General features: G+C 37.1%; 1 protein-coding gene across 1 annotated transcript in view; it reads left to right on the top strand.

The window, feature by feature from the left end:
* Nucleotides 1–22,584, top strand: part of OXSR1 (oxidative stress responsive kinase 1) — a 61,016-nt gene that overhangs the window by 11,353 nt on the left and 27,079 nt on the right. Inside the window, exon 2 of the mRNA XM_075212177.1 lies at nucleotides 15,327–15,439. Coding sequence (XP_075068278.1) covers nucleotides 15,327–15,439 — 113 coding nt within the window. The remainder of the gene's footprint in view (nucleotides 1–15,326; nucleotides 15,440–22,584) is intronic.

Genomic DNA, 22,584 nt, shown 5'->3' with positions numbered 1-22,584 from the left:
GTTTGACCAGGCGCCAGGTAATCATTGTGCCTAAAAACTGGGCCATAGTGCCTGACCACTAGGGAACAGCGCTCCCTGAGTGAATCAGTAGAGGGAGCAGAGAGACTTTTGATGAAGATAGTAGTGAGAGGAAGAAGTGGACTGTGGTGACAATAGAAAGATGGAAAAGAGTTAGGATGTGGATTGTAGTGTAATGCCTGTAAGATTAGTTGTGGTTTGTTTTTTTTAGTAATATTTTTACATCCTGCTTACTGATCACATTGTAAATGTTTCCAAATTCTGTGTCCTCTCTGGTATCTTATCTACGTTTTCACTTTAGATAAACTGAGTAGATACATTGAATGATAGGATCATGCTTTCAGGAAGTGATCTTTCACATTAAAAGAAATAAAGAATATTTACAAAACTGCTTGGTGTCCTAAACACTGCTTCAGCTCCTGAGGTGCTTTCAGGCTATGTTAATGCCTTTAATGCTCTGTAGTTTTGACATTCTGATAAAACCTTACAGTGCTGCAGGGAGTTTGCATAATTTAACTAGTGGAACTCCAGCTTTAATATGTTGTTTGTAGCTGCAGGGAGCAGTAATGCTGTTTTCTGTGAGTTCAGCAATCATTATTTTTATTCCACATCACATGCCCGGCCCTCCTCCTCCTCTTTCCTCTGTGTTCTTTCACAAACCCGTACTTGTGGATAGTCAGCAGCACATATAAGAATGTATATCTGACGTATATGTTGGACTGCAAACCTACTCTGCTTTCTGCTCCTTGCAGACCGTTGATATCAGTCCTGTCATGTGGGTTGGGTTAGAACCCTCCGTTCCAATGAATACAATGACTGTGTACATTTCAGTACAAGTCAGTATAAGATGGAGTACAGCTCGGGGCACCTTGTGAATAAAAAATGATGTTAGTGAAAGAAAGAAGGGTGCTGTTAGGGGACTTAAATATGAGATTAAGTGCATTGATGTTCTCATGTTAATATCTCTAGCGTAACTCTTTACCTGCCTGAGCACCACACTAAAGGAGGAGTGCGCAACATTGGAAAAAAAAGACAATAGTTGGAGCACTTAGCAAATGATGTAACTAAATATTTGGAAGTAGGCGTAGTGTGGCTTGATATACCTGTAAATACCAAAATGTGTATGTAACTTACCTAGGGCTATATAGTTCTATGGGCAAAGATGAACAAAGTAATAATGCAGTCACCAAGTTTTTGGGTACTTTCCACAGATCACTTGGAGGAAAAAAAAAAAAATCAAAGAACTTGCTGGTTTATTAGAAATAATTATGCCAAGCCCTACAGTCCGCATACAGTGCACAAGTGCCGCAGAGGAAGAGCTTGGTGTTTCTCAACTGGTCTGCAGTGCAGCTGCTGTTCTTACTGATGACTATGAAATAAATCATACTCTGTGCTTGAGTGGATGTGCTGAGAATCACATATGAATGTCAGGCACTATATACAAGCCTGGCCTTAGAAACATAACCTAGTATACACACTTCCACTAATGCGTATATACAGTGCATATATTCATATATATCATTCATATTTCATCCCTTACAATAATTAGCATTTAATTAAACTTCTAAAAATGCATTATTTAAATACTTCCTGCACACAAGGCCCATATACATGTTATATGAACCATTGAGTGCATGTTTAAGGTGTCTTCTACGCTTATTCAGCAGTGCTTTGTGTGGGTATATGGTCAAAGAATAAACAGAAAGTGTCCCATACTTTGACAAGGTGTGTCTATATGTAACGTTAAGTTATTCGTAGAGTCACCGGTTCCCTATGCTATATCCGAAGCCTGATTGATTTCTTCTCAGGAGCAGGTTGTAATGAGCAGATGAAACTGGATGTGTAATGACTCACTAAAACACCATCTACTGACTTGAAGGAATTCATCTAGAAAATGTTACAATTCTGGCTTCCTTCATCTGTTTAAGACAGGTATTGCAGTAAGATTGCGTTTGCAGACAAACATTGGTTTTGCACAATTAAGCAACTGATCTCTCATGAGATGTTTTTCTTCTTGTACTGGAAGAGGTAAAATGATATATGTGGTATTGTTTCCCCTAGTGCGAGTTATACAGATGTTTGAAGTCTCCATGGAATTCTTTTACTATATAAAGGCACAAGGCTGCTTTTGCTACAGTCCTTTTTTAGTTATTTTGCCAATTAATATCAGTGGTGCACTGTGGGGTTAAAAATATGTATTTCTCTAACTCACCCTGGACAAGTAATGAAGGGGTTAACTTAGCTTTGCTGACATATCAACTGTCTTTTTGCCATGGTCAGGCACCCTACAGTTGAGTATGTCATGTCTCATAGGGTTGCTATAGCTAGTGACTGAGCTTCTCGGCACCATTATCAGATCACGTGTCGGATAGAGAATTATGAGTGTCCATACTGAATTTCGAGCACATAGAGCTATTTTTTCAAATAAGAAAAATGTCCACATCAAAACAATTTCTTTTATCATTCCTATTTGAGCAAGTCCCTGTGCATATTTATATTTTTGGGAAAATGAACTACGCCTAATACTTCAAACAGAAAGGTTTACTGGTGAGAAAAAGATAGAATGGAGTAGTGCCCCAAATAATCAACATTTTATAGTGATGTTTCATATATACAAATAGGTAAATGTATAGTTTGTATAATAATTTCTAGCTATTCCTGAATAGTCTATGAATTACACCCTGATGTGAATTTTCCACCTATTCACATATATGTTGCCTTTCTGAGTGACTTCAGAGGAAGGGTGGCAAGGGCCCTCCTTTTTTAAAACCATTTTACCTGGAGACTAATTCTGATTGGTGGTATGATCCATATTTCTGCATTATCCTGCAACAGGGATAAGAAATTGAGAATGATTTTTTGTTTCTGTATTTTCTACCTTTTATTTTAAGAAGATGGTTTGCATAATATTGTAATTTTATCTTATTTTTTATATAGTTTAAACATTGTGACTATTCTGCCATATTAATTTGTACTTAATTATGTTCTGCGCCTGTGTTCTTACTGAATTCATGTGCTGATTAAGTTTGGTCATTTATAACATTACGTAACTGAAATACGGGGTATTGGTTGGTTAATGATATTGCTGATTTGTGTTTGTTTTAATTTTAGTTTGAGATAGGTCATGGAGCCACCAAAAGCTTTCTGTAAGAGTTCTGCTCTTGAAACAGATCTTGGTGGTGGCAGTATTTTGGAATTAATAGAGAGCTTGTGATTTAAAAAGGGCATTGTGATCATTGTTACCCATCCCAGATGGGTTTGTTGTGATTAACCCTTTGCCTCACACACGTCATGAAGGCTCAGATGATTACTGTTAATGACATGCACTTAGAGAGAATTCATATTGAGGTAAATTACATTTACAATTATTCAAAGGCAAACCATAGTCTGCTATTACATTGAACATTTTGCTCACACACAATGGAGACAGCCAATTTTTGGCTAGACCAATATTCCTTTGTGTATTAAATCCTCAAGTCTTCAATAATATCACTAGTTTCTAGTGAATTGTTAAGCTGGGTACACACTGAAATTTTTTTCCGACCGACGTGCTATCTCAAGCGATTATACCTACGACTGAGGGTCCGATCAGTCTGACGATTCATGTATACACACTGACACGATTTACCTTCAGATCTGTGCTCTTCATCTGGTCCTTTATCTGGTCCTCTAGTCCGGAGAATGACAGCACAATATTCATTCATTCATTCATTCATTCATTCACTACTGTCACATTGTCATACTGATTAAAACCGCCTTGTTATAGTTATCCACATGTCCTAACGAAATTCGTTAGCTTCTGTGACTCTGAAACAAAATATACTGTCTCAGAATGAACAAATAAATTATTCCTTCTACAGCACTCTCTACATTTATTCACTCTGACATTTAGTGCTAATATCGGCTGAAAAGACCCCGACTCTGTAAACTCTATGGAGGTCGTCAGCATGAGTGCATACACACTACATGATCGTTAGGTGATTGATCAGAAAATATTGAACGGTACAACCAACCAAATGAGGCGACAATCGTCCATTTGGGCAGACTTTCGACCATCGTGTCACTGCACACACTGACTTTCAAACGAGCGGTCGTATGTCGGCTGGTTGAGCCGATTATTGGACAAAACCCTGTAGTGTGTACCCAGCTTTAGGACTGCAGTCTGATAAACATTAGTTCAGTCTACAAAATGGCTGCTTCTACCGTGAGTAGGAGACAGTAAAGCTAGGTACACAGTACCGTTTTTTCAACCAATTATGCCAATCACATGATAAATGACTGTTAGGTTCAATATCGCATTAGTGTGTACACTCTCACAATCCTGTTTTATTTTGTCAAAGCACATCATATTGTTTGATTCGATTTTATAAACTAGCTAAAAATCTAATTCAGTGATGGAACGATGTCGGGCAATTGTGGAAGTTTGTACGCACTCACGACCAGCAGTGTAAGCAGATCTTCTTAGAGTGTAGTCACAATCTTTTCCGGAGATGATAATGACATGATGATCTCTGATCTAAAGGTAAATCATGTAGGTGTGTACAAATGAACGGCATGATCATTAGATTTTCAGTCGTTGGTAAAATTGTTACAGAAATCGCACCTGCGGTAATTTTCTGTATTGTGTACCCAGCTTTACTCAAGTGTAAGATGTGTTTCACTTCTGAAATCTCACTTAAGGTAAACAGTAGAATGTGGAGGCCTAATCAGGGCCCATCAGGTCTAGTTAATTAATGTATCTATCTTTTAAACCATGATAAACCAATAATAATTGATGTAAGCACACAACAAAGAAGCTGTTTATTTAGAATTTTTTTTCACTATTACTAAAATCCAGACAGTCGAGTTCCAGGATTTACAGTTTGATTTTAACCAAATAGTTGTACTCGAGCTTTCAGCAAAATTCTGAAATTACATGTGTAAGTATTTCTTATTATGAAGTGTAGACTTAGTCGGTATAAGTAATAACTTCTAGGGTTTTACAGATACTAAAAATACAATTTCAAGTATACGCAGTTAATGCGCTTCTCTTCTGGTAACTAATGCCAGAAAAACGCATAAACCCCCCCATTAAACATTGTTTGGTTTCTTATAGCCACATTCCCACGAATAATTTTAGCTTTTTACCATGTCAACATCTATTTCTGTTGCTATCAGCACAATAGTTTGTATTGGTAAAAAATGGAAAGCACATAGGAAATGTGTACGAACACATCACTAAAACGAGTTATTTCCCAATGCTTATGTGTGATTGTTCCCATAATAAGACTGGAAAACAGGTGATCACTATTGTATTGCAGCACTAAATACATTGTCACCCTGTATTAAGAATGAACTTAGGGCTAGATTTACTAAGCTGCGGGTTTGAAAAAGTGGGGATGTTGCCTATAGCAACCAATCAGATTCTAGCTGTCATTTTGTAGAAAGCACTAAATAAATGAAAGCTAGAATCTGATTGGTTGCTATTGGCAACATCCCCACTTTTTCAAACCCGCAGCTTAGTCAATCTAGCTCCTAGTGTTTATTACATATCTGATGTGCCATGCTCCAGTGTTGCACCTGTTCTTTAAGCTGGTTCTGAAGCGCTGCAGCCATAACTCGCTGTCCTATTGATTTCTGCTACGGCAGTCCTAGCATCGCAGTGCTAAGTGGAGGGCAGTTTGGTTTGCACTTACTGGTCTGCGGGTTGCTGCTACTCACCTCCAACTCCTGGCAGTCTCCACCAATGGGTCTTGGGATTACAAGCATTCATTACAAGCATTCATTTTATTTTTACTACTCTGCACCGCACTGATGAGTTTCAGCAGGGATAGCATATGTAACAAGTTGGTAAGAGATGCAACTTAGTTTATTTTCCTTTTATTTTTTTGTAAGCTACTTCTGCTCACACCCGCACAGGGGGTTTAACTCACCACTCAGACACTAATGTTTAGTGAACCCCAGCGATCACTGGCAAGTTTTGTACTTGGTCTAGTCTCAGTCCATGTTTTTCGTAGCTTTTAGAGTATTCTGTTTGTCTTATTAGGTTTCCACATGCTGTTTATTGTAAGCAGCTAATGAAAACAAAATGTATTCATTGCCACAAAGGTTTCAGTGTGAGCTGAGGGCATCTCTTCTTCCACTCAAAGTCAGATATTGGTTAAAGGGCATTTAAAAGTCATTTTGTAACAATGACAAATCTATATGCAAACATTTTGTAGCCATAACGTTACTTAACCAATTAATGACCTCACGACCAAGCCAAATTTTTATTTTTGTGTTGGAAATAATTAAAGCTTTGTTTGGTAGATTAACTTTTATATTGTTATATTTGGGTTAGATAGTGTTTTATTTTGATAGACTAGTTTAGTAATTATTTTTCTAAATACATTTTCTTTTCTTTTCACTTAATATTTATATTTAAATTAAAGCTCTGAAGAATTCAGTGTAGATTGGATCTATTAAAACTGTTTGTACTAGATCCAGTTGACCGCAATCCTATAGTGCTTGTATTCAGGAGAGACCCGATACAGGATCTTTACTGTTCCACTTTAATGAAGTTTCAATCCAGTATTCATGTGAAGGAAATAAATTGAGAGTTCAGCATTGCCCACCTCACATTGATATGCAAATGTTATCTAGATCTCCAAATTTACGTTATCAGCGCTGAGCAACAAATATTTTATTCTGAGCTTGCAAATAAGCCCCTCCAAAAGAATAGGGGAATCCTGCAAATTGAAGCTAAAATGTAAATCATAGGGTTCAAAACTCAAATTTTGTTGTAGTTGTTTATAAACAAACGATAATCATACCTCATAACTATCTCTATTTTCAATCCCAAATGATCTGTCTATTGCTCCTGTTTTTGCGCTAACTTATGGTTACATAGGGCCTGTCTCCCACTTAAGTGGGAATTCATTGGAAACCTGGAAGGACTAAATGGAGGGAAGGACTTTCTGAGAGAGCTTCTAAAGACCTTGTACAGCTCGATTAAGAAGGAGAAGTTACAGTGGACAATAAATGAAGAAGAGCTCAGGAGATCACTTTCAGAACTTGTGGATCTGAACCCTAAACACCAGCTTCCACATTGTGTATTTGGCTATGTGTAACAGAATGTAGTTATCTGTCCTGTGTGACTCTGTACTTTGATATCAGCCTTGGTGAGTGCGGACATCTATGAACCGCAAGTAAGCCATGCATCTCTTTCTGCAAACCTGTAAGTGTCCATCTGGGGAAATGTATAACAATGGAAGAAAGCGGGTTGGTAGGTTGTTTGCAGACGATGCCCAGTTCCAGAGCAAAGGTGATGATGGCGCGGATTTCTTTTTCTGTGTAAAAATACATGACCATTGTCCAGGTGCAGGGACACAAAGGCATGATTAGAGGGAGATCTTCTGAGATTATAACCGCTTCGTTCTCAGTTACTGATACTAAGAATAAGATCACAGCTGCTGCACGGTGGTTGAGTGTCAAGGTAGAGAACCAAGTATTCTGCTTGTGATTATAGCTTCGTAGCATGGAATATAAACTACAGATGGAGGCCTCCAACCACAATCCAATCTAGGCCACCTAGATATTGTGTCAATAAATATTACAGATCATCAGTGCATCATTTTATTATGATGATTTAGATTGAATGCTGCTTATTTTGTTTTACAGTAGAATGAACACATTATGTTATATATGTTGATTTGCTTCTGCAGCAAGTTGTTGACCATAGAAAGCTCTTGAGTCCCAGATTAAAGGGACCAGCATGATATTTGCCCAATTACCCCTTATAAGGTGGAGGCTATGTGTAAACTCGGGGAGTTGTCTGGTAACATTTTGCCAGCATGGACATATGTTTGGCCTTTTTTAGGCCCAGCCATATGCCTCTATAATGCTGTCACTTTTATCCCTTTTCACTAGAAACTGCCCTATACTATTTGTGAGCGGATGATCATATGCAGTAAAACTGACTGGAGAAATCTAGGAAGAAACCAAAGAATTATATAAAAGAGAAGATAAATAATGGCAACTGTACTGAACATATTATTCAGCAACTGAAATATCGTCTTGGAAAAGATGGCCAAATCCTAGTCCTCTGAAAATGCACAGTTGTGTTTTCATGCTGTTGGGAAATATTTTTACTTTAAGTGTTGTACTCTGCATGTGAGAAATACATTTTGTAAATAACTTCTTTCAATTGTGCTTAAACGAAATATTTATTCTTTGCTTTGGTTGCCATAGAAATCTCCACACCAGAGTGGTCAAACTGCCCTTTACATAGCTTTTTGTTAACTGCTATTCTTGTCAATGCAGATGCGCTAAAATATTACTTTTTTTAAAAAAAAATAATTGGCCTCATTTAGGTCACGCACTCGATGTGTGCCTGGTGTTTTGAGACACAGAAAATATGAAAAAGGTGTCACATCAAAATCCAACATCTTGCAATTTCAGTGAATTCAACTTTTCAGTTTTTGATCACCAGACAACAGCTCTTGAAAGATCATTTGAAAGAGTAGACTATCCTCGTTCAAATGAAGGGGCTCCATAGGTTCTTGGAGCCAGGATGGTGGAGATCTGGGCATTAGAGATCAGGGGCTCCTTTGTTTTCTGTAGTGTAGGGTATGATTGTTTGGTGATCACCAAACGATAACTACCAAAGGGCTGCATCATTTGAAAGCGGGAACTCCCCTTTTTCAAATGAAGGTGCCTTTGGGTTTATTGAAGCCAGCATCAGGGAGATCCTTCCTCATCCTTCTTAATGATTTCTGCAGTGTGGGGCTCATATATGATCACCAGGCAAGTTCTAGTGGGGCATATTATTTGACGGCATCTACTCCCCTCATGCAAATGAAGGTGTCCCTGAGTACGTGGGTGCCAGGATCAGGAAGGTAGAGCACTTTTAGTGTGTTCCTGTGATTGAGTATATAGATTGTAAGCTCCACTCTGAATGATTAAATATTCCCTGTAAACCGCTGCGTAATATGTAGGCGCTATATAAATGTTCTTCAAGAAAAATAATTTGTTGCAGTGAAAAATTTAAGCATGCATTTTTGTGTTTTGGAGCTCGGGGAAGGTGTTGTGTACATACATTTGGGGTATTGTTGCTAATGTGATCTTTGCCATGGAAATATATCTTGCTCGCATTGGAAGCAGCGTTCTGTTCTTTAGTTTAGCTAGAGATTTTAACCATTTTTATTTCAATATGCATTAAAACATTTGCATATCCATTAAGTATTATTATTTACAACCAAAAATGTAGTAGGATTGCATAACAGTTAGAGTTTGATTGTCAAGAATGAATTATATTTGATACTTTTCCAGCAGTTTTATTGGTTACCTGATCGATAGGGTTAGTCCTAATGAAGAACCAGAGTCTATATACATTGGTCTATGTGCACATGATGTATGTAGCTTTCAGCTGCATACATGTTAACCAATTTTCTGAGACTGAGGGGACTACTATAAAATCCTGATTGATCTATTGACTTGTGGTGTAAGAATTCTCTTTAAGTGCTCCTGTTATGCTTAGACAATCAATATTCTGGTGCATGAATCATGAGTATGACTCCTGCTAATTAGTTTAATTCTCTTTATGTTTCTGACATAGCAAAAGCTAATTTTTGTATTAGTGTGTGATATATTGCTAGAGCTCATGAATGCATCTTATATTATCTGTGTTTGCAGAGTAACAAGGGCTTTTAACCAAGGGGGCTGTCATGACAGGCTGTATATCTCATGGGACTTAGTTTGTGTCATTCTAGAGGAATATCTGAACTGGGATTTCTGGATTCTGGGATGAAAACGTGTCTATTGTATATTTAGAACCTTAAAAAACAAAACAAAAACACATTGTTTGAGATGTTAGTTGTGTTCATGTTATTACCGCAGCATGTGCATAACCCATGTTGGAAAAAAACAGAAAACATAGGTTCATTGAGTCCTACCTGTGTAATTGTGTTGATACAGAGGACAACAAAACAAAACCCATTTAATCTCACAGGGCGGAAAATTCCTCCTTGACCATAAAAATGGCAATCTGATTAAGTGCCTGGATCAATCTCTCCCATCATTATAATTATAGCTTGTAAGAAAGGCATTGGTGCAGCTTTTAGATTATTTTAGTTATTTGAAAATAAACCTAATTTTTCTGGACTTCTATTGTGATTTAACTTTTGCCATTACCTTTACTAATAAGATTGCCCACCCCTGACCCCATTATATTTCTCCTATGTCCTTTTTACAGAGAGGTTCCTAAAACTGTATCTTACATTGAAGATGTGGCCTTAGTAATTAATACAATGGTAACATTTAGATCCTGTGTAGTATTCCCCTTTTTTTATGCTTTTCAAGGTTTTATTTGCCTTTACAAACGCTGCCTTGCACTGTGCTGCTTCTCAGTTTTTTTCTCATTTTATGTCATTAGTATGTTAGTAGCATCGTTATTACCGCAGCCTGTAAAGTATAACGAAAAGTATTTTTTTTCTGATTTTTGAGAACTTCATGTACATTAAGGTTTCTTTTGCCTATGAGGATAGTGTTTTGTGGCAATCTGTCTTTTTCCATTTATTTTTTATTTTTGACTGCTAGGCTATTCAAGACTTTTAAAAAGTGAAAGTAAACACCAAGCGGTGTCTTTTTTTGGTGATTTTTTTTTGTTAGGATAAGAGCACCTATTGCAATCATTCTTCAAAACTAGGTCTACAACAGGCCTGTCCAACCTATGGCCCTCCAGGTGTTGTGAAACTACAAGTCCCAGCATGCCCTTCCAGCTATCAACTGGTTGTCTACCAGCAAAGCATGCTGGGGCTTGTAGTTTCACAACACCTGGAGGGCCGCAGGTTGGACAGGCCTGGTCTACAAGATGAAGTGGGTGGGACTAGAGGAACCTGTAGCCAATCGGAGTGTTAGAATGTTAACAGCAGCACAGATGTTTTCCTTGTTGGCCAGCTCCTGTGTATACACCTGTCATCCATTTAATGTGGGAGACAACCTGAGCATTTAAACTAACAGCACCACATGCGGCTCCAGCAGCCGGTGCTGGGAAGAATTGTGATCTCCAATATGAAAATGAATGAATCTAACTTGTTGTTTTCTCCGTTGCCACTACTGGTATAATAGCAATTGGTGGCAGTTCCCCTACCAAACAAGGTGGCATATGATTGGTTGTGGGTCACAACTAATCTTATACAGCCCTCTCTGCAGGTCACTGCACCACCTCTTTTCAAAAATGCCATTGTTAGGTTTCAATAGTAGCATCTACAAAGGAGGGTGTACAGGCCCTCTACCGGGCTCCCTAATTCAATACAAGCTTTTTTTTTTCTACTTTTAAAAAAATTTTTTTTGTGTTTGCTGCTTGCTAAAGTGTATAAATGTGCAGACAGTGGGGGACAGCAATGTATTACATACAGTTCTCAACTATTTTGAAAGTGAGAATAATCAGAGACAATATAGTATTTCACTAATTGACCATATTAAATATCTATCCCTGGGCTATTGGCAAAGGAATGATTTAATTGAGACATTGATATTTGCGAGTAGATGAACCAGTAAAGTTAGATAGGGCAGGGCATACAAAACATGCTTAAGAGCAACTAGGTGAGAATCCTCTAGCTATATCCACATTCGTCAGCCTTTTTATCTGCATCTTCTTTTAGAGTCACAAAAGTGAAATATGTTGTACCTAAATTACATATTGTATATACTGTTTTAAATGTTGCTAGTTTTATTGATATATAGATATATATATATATTTATATATAATATATATATATATATATATATATATATATATATAAATATTATATATATATATATATATATATATATATATATATATATATATATATATATATATATATAAATATTATATATATATAAATATTATATATATATATAAATATTATATATATATATAAATATTATATATATATATATATATATATATATATATATATATATATATATATATATATATATATATATATATATTTATTTATATATAATATGCACACACACATATGTACAGTCTTATTGTTAGGTTGTTAAAGGACTTGGCAGAGCACTTAAACACTATTACAGAATACGCTCATTTGCACCCAATGGGTTAATATAGTTTACAGTATTTTTTTCCAGTTGATTAATTTTTTTATTTTTTTTTTTAGAAACAACTTTATTATACTTTTGTCTCTTTTCCCTTATTGTGTTTTTATCCCATATCTGTCAACATAATGAAATGATATTCTAGGACACCTTGCTGCAGAGCATGTAAACTTAAGCTGACAAAACCATGCTTTACTATTGCAGCCAGTATTGGGGATCTGGTTATATATCGCAGCATGTGTGGCCCCAAACTGACTGCACTACCAGATAATGGTCCTATTAAAGATGCCCACTATTGATCGCGTGAATTCAGGAGTGATCTGGCTTCATAGCCTGAGACGTGGTTGAATGATGCTGTCACAAAACTCAGGTTTTTTAATAAATATTAGCTTGGAAAGCCCAGATAGTGAGAACTGTATCTGATATCCAGGATAGAAAAAACATGAACATTTTCCATCTTTAAAACCTGGAACAAAATAATAAGGATGAGTTGGTAAAGAAGTAATCCTACTGCAGTGACTGATAATAGGATGCAGACATAGGTGAATATAGCTGGATATTTCCACATATCCTGCAGAAGGCAATAAGCACCTTTGTGACCTTTGTGACTTACACCAGGAGGCGGAGCCAGTTTACTATCATGACTCATATTGACAGTATTTCATGATGGATTTTTTAACAATCCATGAGATAAAGACACACCTAGATAAGTGGAACTTATCGCACAGGCACACATGTTATAGAGCCGTTTGGATTCATCTTTATCAAGGGTGCCATTAATTCTGAAGCCTGCTGTGTGGGAGGGTGTCTATGTATATAAAGAGAACCTGCAATTCCGAAGGGCCTCGGATTGTTAGACTGCTTTATTATTATTATTATTATTATTATTATTATTATTATTATTATTATTATTTATTATTATTATCTGACTTATAAGGCGCCACAAAGGGTCCACAGCGCCGTACATTACATATACAGAAAACGGAGAACCAAGTCACAACATGATGCAAAAATATATACAAACACAGGTGACGGGATAAAGCAAATAAGGTGGTACTAACTGGGGGAGAGAGCCAGGACAAGGAAGTTATGAGGACGACTGCATAATTCATTAAAGACATTTCTATATGTGCTGTTTGTAAATTAATAATTTTGGAGATGTGGCCTTTTCATTTTGCATGCTCCAATTTATTTGGCAATAAGAGTCAGGAGAGGATAATTTTTAACTGACATAAGTGATTTTTAAATGATTTGCATTGTGTTTTTTTGTTTTTTTTTATTATTATTATTATTATTATTATTATTATTATTATTATATTTTAAATCCAACAATTGAGTTTATTCTGTCATACTATATAAATGTATATAATTTATTAGGTCTGTTCGGAAGTCTGTTGTGTTCTCTTGAGGTTTTTTTTTAAGGAAAGTGACAAATACCTTTATTTGAATAGTTACTTATTATTTCTTTAAGTTGTTTGTTTTTTTTTTCCCCTCCAAAAGTGTTCTTGAAATATTTTTTTTTTATTAAAGTAGATTCTGCACCTGAATTTTTTCCCCTTTTTATTTTTATTGTTATAGTCTGTGTCATGACTTGATGAGTGGGTAAGGAGACGAGCAGGATGCCACAGACTGAGACCAGAAGGAGCAGTGTAGCTCAATAGCGCAGGGTCCCAATGTGAGACCACTATCAAACTGTCGCCCACTTTGAGAGAGATCAGTCAGAAAATGCTCAGACTGTAGAACTTATGTCAGTCATTTTTTTAGTTACACATATACATGCAAATTATCATGGAATGACCAGGAGATTTATAGTACTTATTTATTCTCACGGCCATCCAGAGTTACCCCCGTTTTTGGTGTTTGTATATGTTCAGTAGTTATGTACTGTGATTGCTGTCCTGAAGGAGAAGCCTTCTGTATCATGGGTGGTAGTGCACATATATATGTATGTATATATTCAGTAGTTATGTACTGTGATTGCTGTCCTGAAGGAGAAGCCTTCTGTATCATGGGTGGTAGTGCACATATATATGTATGTATATATTCAGTAGTTATGTACCGTGATTGCTGTCCTTAAGGAGAAGCCTTCTGTATCATGGGTGGTAGTGCACATATATATGTATGTATATATTCAGTAGTTATGTACCGTGATTGCTGTCCTTAAGGAGAAGCCTTCTGTATCATGGGTGGTAGTGCACAGATATATGTATGTATATATTTAGTAGTTATGTACTGCTGTATCATGGGTGGTAGTCCACAGATATATGTATGTATGTATGTATGTATATATTTAGTACTTATGTACTGCTGTATCATGAGTGGTAGTGCACAGATATATGTATGTATGTATATATTTAGTAGTTATGTACTGCTGTATCATGGCTGGTAGTGCACAGATATATGTATGTATATATTCAGTAGTTATGTACCGTGATTGCTGTCCTGAAGGAGAAGCCTTCTGTATCATGGGTGGTAGTGCACAGATATATATATGTATGTATATATTTAGTAGTTATGTACTGCTGTATCATGGGTGGTAGTGCACAGATATATATATGTATGTATATGTTCAGTAGTTATGTACCGTGATTGCTGTCCTGAAGGAGAAGCCTTCTGTATCAAGGGTGGTAGTGCACAGATATATGTATGTATATATTTAGTAGTTATGTACTGCTGTATCATGGCTGGTAGTGCACAGATATATGTATGTATATATTCAGTAGTTATGTACTGCTGTATCATGGCTGGTAGTGCACAGATATATGTATGTATATATTCAGTAGTTATGTACTGCTGTATCATGGGTGGTAGTGCACAGATATATGTATGTATATATTCAGTAGTTATGTACTGATGTATCATGGGTGGTAGTGCACAGATGCTCTCCTGATGTACATCCAGCAGCCAGTCAGAGGTCTCCGCAGCTCTGACACTTGCTCTCTATCACCAATGGTTGGGCTCGATGTCTAAGTAGAGGAATGGGAGAAGGGCAGCAAGGGGGCTGCATTGATTTTTGCTTAATAATTAACTATACCCACAGATTTGATAAATTTCAATCCATTATTTATTCATTAGAGAGTGGTTGTAGATAGGAGAGGTATGTAGATGACCTTTATTAAGATAAAAATCCCTTTAATCGATACACAGATATGCCATTGAACATGTTTTTGTGTATTCTGTAATTGATTGCTTATTGAAATGTCACAACTAATGGTCTCCATTGTATTGTTTCTGTGCTACAGGAAGTGGGGCAACAGCTGTGGTCCAAGCCGCTTACTGCATGCCCAAGAAAGAGAAGGTGGCCATCAAGAGGATCAATCTAGAAAAATGTCAGACCAGCATGGATGAACTACTGGTAATATTCATGATCATGATGTTTTCATTCCCTGCCTACGTGGAACCTTCACACAGTAGAGTCATCCAGTTTGTGGTCTGAACCATGATCTCCTGAATAGAAGTCTGGTCTTATGATCATTGGTCAGACAGTGCCTCAGGATGTCACCACTTCCTAGTGAATAGAGAGGCTACTTACTGGTTAAGCCCACAAGATGGATGTCTCCACTATGTAGACCTATTTTAAAGGAACAATATTACATATATTTAATGTGTTGTTGAGTTTGCCTTCTAACTAACATGTTATAGATAATTGTTTTGCTGTTGACCTGTAGTGTTTGTCAGGTGTCAGAACTCGGATGCGTGGTAATTAAATATTTGTGTATTTGATACGTTTTCTTGCTGTTTTGCTTCCATACTATACAGATGTTTTTGACCCGCCTGACAAACCCAGTCTCCTCATTTGAATGATATGTTTACTTTATGATATCCGTTCAAAAGTGTCACTTGGGTGCAGGAATGTTTTTGGCTAAGCTGTAATTCTTATGGTTTTATGAAGCTGAAGCTGGCTCCCAACCACCAGATTAATTGGTTTCTTTGTCCGATGGCTGAAACGCTTCCTGTGTGAGGCTGGTCAGGGAGGGGAGTGCCTGTACTATTGTTTCAGAGACCTCTCGCTCTTGCTGTCCTGCATGCCATCTAAATCAAATGGATTAAAGCGAATGGAATGTGATGCTATTTATTATTCATAGGGCTTGTGATTCACGCCTGGCAGTCACTGTTTACAACTGCTCATCAAACAGCTGATGATTCGTTTTTATTGTGTGCGATCTGCGACTGTGTGGTGAACCCCCTCACTGCCTTCACAAGCGGCGCAGTCACAGGTTATGGTCCTTTCAAGTACCACGTAAGAGGAGGGAAAAACTGTTTATTATTTTGTGGTTCTTTAGAACCTCTGTAGCCCACGCTGAGTACAAATTTACCACACACAGACAGAAAAGTAACCACATTCCATTCCCATTGTGGCTGTATGAGCACAGTGGGAAATAATAAAACAATGTTTTTGTATCTAGATGACTAAAGTATACATGTGAAATGGAAATATGAAACTTTAATATCTTGGCAAAATATAGTACGTGAAGTGAAAATGCTACTATTACAAAAATGACAGAAACACCCATTATAGAATTTTTAAAATATTGTTTTTAGGCTTATCTGCAATATTAAGTCCAGACCTGATTGGTTAAACTTAATAAACCAAAGGAGGCTAATATTGGTATATTGTTCAGTATATCTTGCTGCCTGCACAGTGGATCATGTGCGCTATCTGCCTGCAGTATGTGTGTTCTCCCTGTGTCCTATAGGTACCTGAGTTTATTCTCAGGTTACAGGGCCATTCCAACCAAAACTGAAATATATAGTCCCACCCTGCCGTAGGCCGCTTAGATAATACAGTTCATGCTGCGTACAGGCGGGTGTGTCATCAAATCGTAGTATGTAAAAATATATCAATTTTGTTTTAGGTGGAAAAGACCTTTACAGTACTCCCTAAATTCCTTCACGTTTCCATTTCCCTGAGATCTTGGAATGTTATGTGACTGTACACAGAGAGAGTCTGTTCATACCATGTTCTGAATGGGGGAAGCAATGGACTCGAAAGGCTGCCATGTTAACGGTTTATTTCAGTGGGAAACTACCGTCATAAAGATGATTAGTTTCAATTAAATAGTCTATCAATTTAGACAGTGTTCTGTATATGTGGTTTTACAAATACAGTGTGGAATGGTAAAGCAAAAGAAAACTATGATTGTATTAAAGGAACTTTGCACTTCTGCAAATGGATTTCTATTTGTCACAATTTTGCTTATCTATAGGTTTCACTAAGGATGAATTTCTATTTAAAGAAGTAGAGTATTTTTAAATTATTCCCAAACCTCCCATGTTACGTGATCAAACCTTTCTAGAAAAATAAGTGCCCTTCTCTTAGTAAAATCTTTAACCGTTGATGTAGAGTGTAAAGCTCTTCATAAATGCAGAGATTGGTAGTTTTATGCCAAATTAGCCCAAAATAGCGGCTTGTGTGAACCCAAAGCTGCCAGTAGCCCAGGTCAGAATTTTCATGGAATTCCTGGCATCTAATGATTGCCATTTACCAACCGCATTAATTAGTCTATGCAATGTAATCCCTTCACCTAAGCCCCAAGAGACTAAATCTGGCCAAAGTTAGCCACACATTAGGACAGCTTCAGCTTTTTTATTTATACAGTAGAGTTATACATTCTAGTTTACTAGGGAGCCACAAGTAGATTTTTTGGGCTAAAGGTTTTTGAAATTGCTTGAATAATCTTTCAACCTCTGCAGAAAATAAAATTGAGCATGCAGCCTCGATGGCGTAATAGGTTTGCTCCTCCATATTATCAAGCAAAATTACCTTTATTAGCTCTTTCTGGACATTACACATTTGCCTTATGTAAAACATTTTTTATAGAAAAATGAAAAAATATTCATATGTTTTATTATCTTTCACGTTATGTATCTTTCTTCTTTGCTGCCATGATTCATTTTGTTTAAGCATCTGAAAGCATTAACTAATAACATGACTTTGCTAAGGAATAGAAGGTAAAAATTAATTGGCAGATATTCCTTTATAAAGTATCAGAAGCACCTGGGTTACTATGTGAGTTCTGAGAAAAGTAAACTATTGAGTGATTCCTCCTGTCTTCATCACAATTAGAAAAACATCCCAATGGCTAAAAGCTGTCCCTACAGGACAAAAGGTTATAATAACTAAGCATGACATAACTTTCCTTTATTTAGTAGCAATATATTATGCAGTACTGTATAGACAGGGAGAACAATTTTAATCATACCACGAATAACAATACAGTTACACACTGACACAGTTAGCGGGTCACTGGTCCTGCTCTTCTGCATAATTTCACCTGCACAGAGAGCTAAGGAGACTGCATGCCAGTGACTAATACTCAGGCTTTTAAACCTGAGTGATATAAAACAGAGAAGCACTATGATCATAAATAACATTTTAAAAATAGCAACTGTCAACAAAGGGGTATAACAGCTGGGCTGATTTAGTTAAAAGTAAACACTTCTGTTATTTTGTGTATATTGTTTGGTTTGCAACAAACAGACTTTGATATATGTTTATATTTGTCAGGGATAGCCGCCTCTAACTCCCTGATTTTAATATCTTATCATATGTTCAAACAGTCACTGAATAAATCACCTCTATTTTGCCAGGACACCGCTCCTGACCACCTTTACCTGTCACAAACCGCACTCTGCGCACTAGTGATTTGGAAACTTACTGTAAGGGAACACAAAGGATCCCAGTCTCTCCTCAACTGCCACCAGCTATGTATAAGGCCCGTAGCAAACCTATGACTTAATTACCCAATTGCGCACACTCTGCGCTCTATTAGCTAAAAGAGTTAACGCTTCCGACACTGGTATTTAAAGGGATAACACAGCCAAGCACTCAACCTCTTCTAAACAGGCAGTGAGTTTGTTTAGAGCAATAAGGCCAGCACTTACTAAATTTTTAGATTTAATATACAAAAAGTACAATGCTTACAGGTAATAAAGATGACAAAATATACAGAAAAACAGATTTAAACATAAAAAGACAAACTTCAGAATATAAACTTACATACGAGTTGTATACTCTGCACCAAGGGAAATTGGCTTGGAAGATGGACAGCTTATCAATGTTGATTGATTTCCCAAAAGTCAGACCATTTCTTGGAAATGGTTTCATCTTTTTAAAGACACTTTTCCACCTTTCTCTTCCTACTCGGATGTGGTCTCCAGGGGGGAGGGGCTGTGACCGTTTTAAAACGACATTGTACATCTTCTCTGTTTTAAGACCCATTGGTGAAAAGTAGCATAACTTTCCTGGGGAGTGTCACACATACCCAATTTTATTATCCATAAAATCAATACAACTTTACCAGTTTATTGATACCAAACATATATAGGTTGAGGGAAATTGTTGAGCTGATACTCATTTCCTCACCGTCCCTGCATGACAGACAGCTTTGTATGATGTATGGGTTGCCCGTTATCATGTTATTTATGAATATGTGCTTGATCAATAATTATATTGGTTTTAAGTGACATTTTGGAAACGGAATTATATTTTCCTCTATGAAATATAGCAAGCCCTCATGCGGTCTCCTGCTACCAGTGGTTCCCTAGCATCTCACCTAGGCCAGAATGTAGATCATCCCTGGGGGCCTTTGAAACTGCTCAGCTTCCCCTAAACTAAAGTTGACGCTGTTATCGTTTAACACAGGGGTGTGCAGAGCCACAGAATAAACACAGGTACTGGCCACACATTTTACACCTTGGCTTACAGAGAAGCTAAAATTATGAATGTATTCATTTGATATACACTATTTGCAATGCAGTTATGATTATGCTTTATTCCATACAGTTATGTTATTTGTTAATCCTTATAACTATAATTCCTCCCTGTTCACTACAATTTTGAAGTTTGTGCTCTTTTAAAGGGCAATTGCATCTGAAAATTAAAAGTGACTCATGCAGATAAAATATGGTGTTCAGTGTAATTTTGTCAGTCCACTGCTGACAGTGTCCTTATAAGATCATCATCATCATCTAATTCCGCAGCGCTGTACAGAGAACTCTCTCACATCAGTCCCTTTGGAGCTTAGTCTAAATTCCCTAACATACACACACATAGACAGAGAGACTAGGGTCACTTTTATAGCAGCCAATTAAACTACTAGTATGTTTTTGGAGCATGGGAGGAAATCGGAGCACCTGGAGGCAACCCACACAAACATGGGGAGAACATACAAACTCCACACAGATAAGGCCATGGTCGGGAACCGAACTCATGAGCCCAGTGCTGTGAAGCAGAAGTGCTAACCCCTAAGCCACCGTGCTGTCCGTTAAGATCTGATACATGTCAAAAAGTTGAAATTTCAGTCTGTTAAGCTGCTGTGACATCACTGTCTCTGTCTGTGTATGAATCCACATAGTGCTTTTATGCAGAGCAAGTCTGAATTTTGAGTAAATTATTCAGATCTGTAATACACCGCTTTATATTTATAGTAGAGTTTAAGGTACTATTTAAAATTTTAATGCTAAAGGTTCATGAGATTTATCCTGCTTAGTACAGTCCAGAAAGAGGAGTCCACTTGTCTTGGTGAGCCGTCCAGCAGTCTAGTTGTTCACACCTTGTAGTTGTAATTACAGGGGTTAATTATGAGGAGTTTTTCTTGGCATGCGTCCTTTGTCAGGTGAAAACCCAGCTTCCTATTTTAGGAAAATTCCTCAGTTGAGTAGATTGATCTGTACAAGCTCCACACATACCAGAAAGATCTCCGGCATTATTCGGCAGTATTCATCAATGCTATATAGAGTTTAAAAAATAATTCCTGTTGCGATGATGAAAGGGAAATGGTATTCCCAATGCAGTTATGTTATGTCCCTAAAAATATCCCTTACATTACTGTGAGGAGCACATATGACTAACCTGTGCATGAGTACTTTGCAAAGTCTTTTCCCGCTTAAACCTCCTATACTGTTCAGAAAGTAACGGCAGCTATTTTGTGTTAACACTCATCTGTTTAGTAACGTTGGCTCAATTCTCCTAAATGAGTGACGATCACACTGTTACGCTAATGATAAAGAACAAACTTCATGCCTCAGTAATGCCTCTAGCTCCCAGTGAATTGACAGGCTGATTTCTCCTCAGTATTGACTTTGCACATAAAATGGCTGACTCCACTGCCTGCTGTTTTAGATTAGTGCATATAAGAATTTCAACTTAAAGACGTTCTTCTGAGATGAGCAGTATTAATGTCAAGTTAAATTAATTTTAAAAATGAAATGTTTTATTCAAAGTTATTGCTTTCCACGTGCGTATTGCTTAGTAATGACATTTAGATACTATGTTTTGTCAATCTTTTCTTATGAGGCTCAGTTTTATTGAGGAGTCCATTCATGCTGCTTCCTTTGAATTATCCATACTATTTTTGTGCTGCTTCAGCTGGTTAAATTACTTAATTGAATAACTTGTTATGCAGAAATGCAGTGTATGTATTCACACAGGGATGGGGCTAGTGATGTCACAGCAGCTGAACTAACTGCAGCTTAAGCTATTTTACCTGCATTAGATCCAATCAGTACACTCTACTAAGGTTGTGGGTGATCTACAGCTTTCTGTAATGGTTTGGGAGGGTAATACTTTACTTTTTAACAAAGCCGCAGTGGAATGTTCGGCCATGTTGACTGACTGGATCATTGTCCAACTTGGACACACATGGAAATTTCACTTGTTCCAGCCCATTGTCACTTACTCAAGCGACTGGTTCACTTCACAATTGACCAATAAAGGTAATTTTCAAGCACAAATTGACCAATATAGGTAATTTTCAAACACTCCAGGTAATGATGTGGCTGATTTTGATTGGATTACTATTGGGGTGTTAATTCTGAAGCCATATGTTGCAATATCTGGCCATTTACCTGATATATCAGAATGTGCTTCCAACTTAAGCCTTTCACTGCTATCAATGTTGGCCTGACGTTAATGACTGTCCCAACACTTAAGATGTCAGCAATGTAAATTCCCAGCTATCCCTCAGATCAGTTATTCCCACTCATATTACATTTTAAATCTAATACAAAAAGTACAATGCTTATAGGTTATAAAAACAATTAATAAAAGATGGCAGAACACACATATCAAAACAGATTGAAAAATAAAAATGACAATGTTTCAGAATATAAACTTACATGCGAGTTATATAATCTGCACCAAGGGAAATTGGCTTGGAAGATGGACAGCTTATCGATGTGGATTGATTTCCCGAAAGTCTGACAATTTCTTTGAAATCGTTCTCATCTTTTCAAATACACTTTTTTTTTACACCTTTCCCCTCCTCCAGGGGTTGTGGTCTCCAGAGGGGGCCAGTGATACCGTTTACAACCACAACTTCTTCCCTGATTTAATACCCAATTCTAAAATGTGACCCAACTTTGGTGTAGAGTGTCACACAGACCCAATTGTATTATTAATAAATTCAATACAAATGTAGGAATTTATAGATGCCAAACAGCAGAGGCTTTATCAGCTGAAATTACACTGATTTCCTCTCCTTCTCAGCTTTATTTGAC

This window comes from Mixophyes fleayi, chromosome 5 (assembly GCF_038048845.1).
Source record: "Mixophyes fleayi isolate aMixFle1 chromosome 5, aMixFle1.hap1, whole genome shotgun sequence".
NCBI lineage: Eukaryota > Metazoa > Chordata > Amphibia > Anura > Limnodynastidae > Mixophyes > Mixophyes fleayi.
This window is presented reverse-complemented; position numbering and strand designations above follow the sequence as displayed.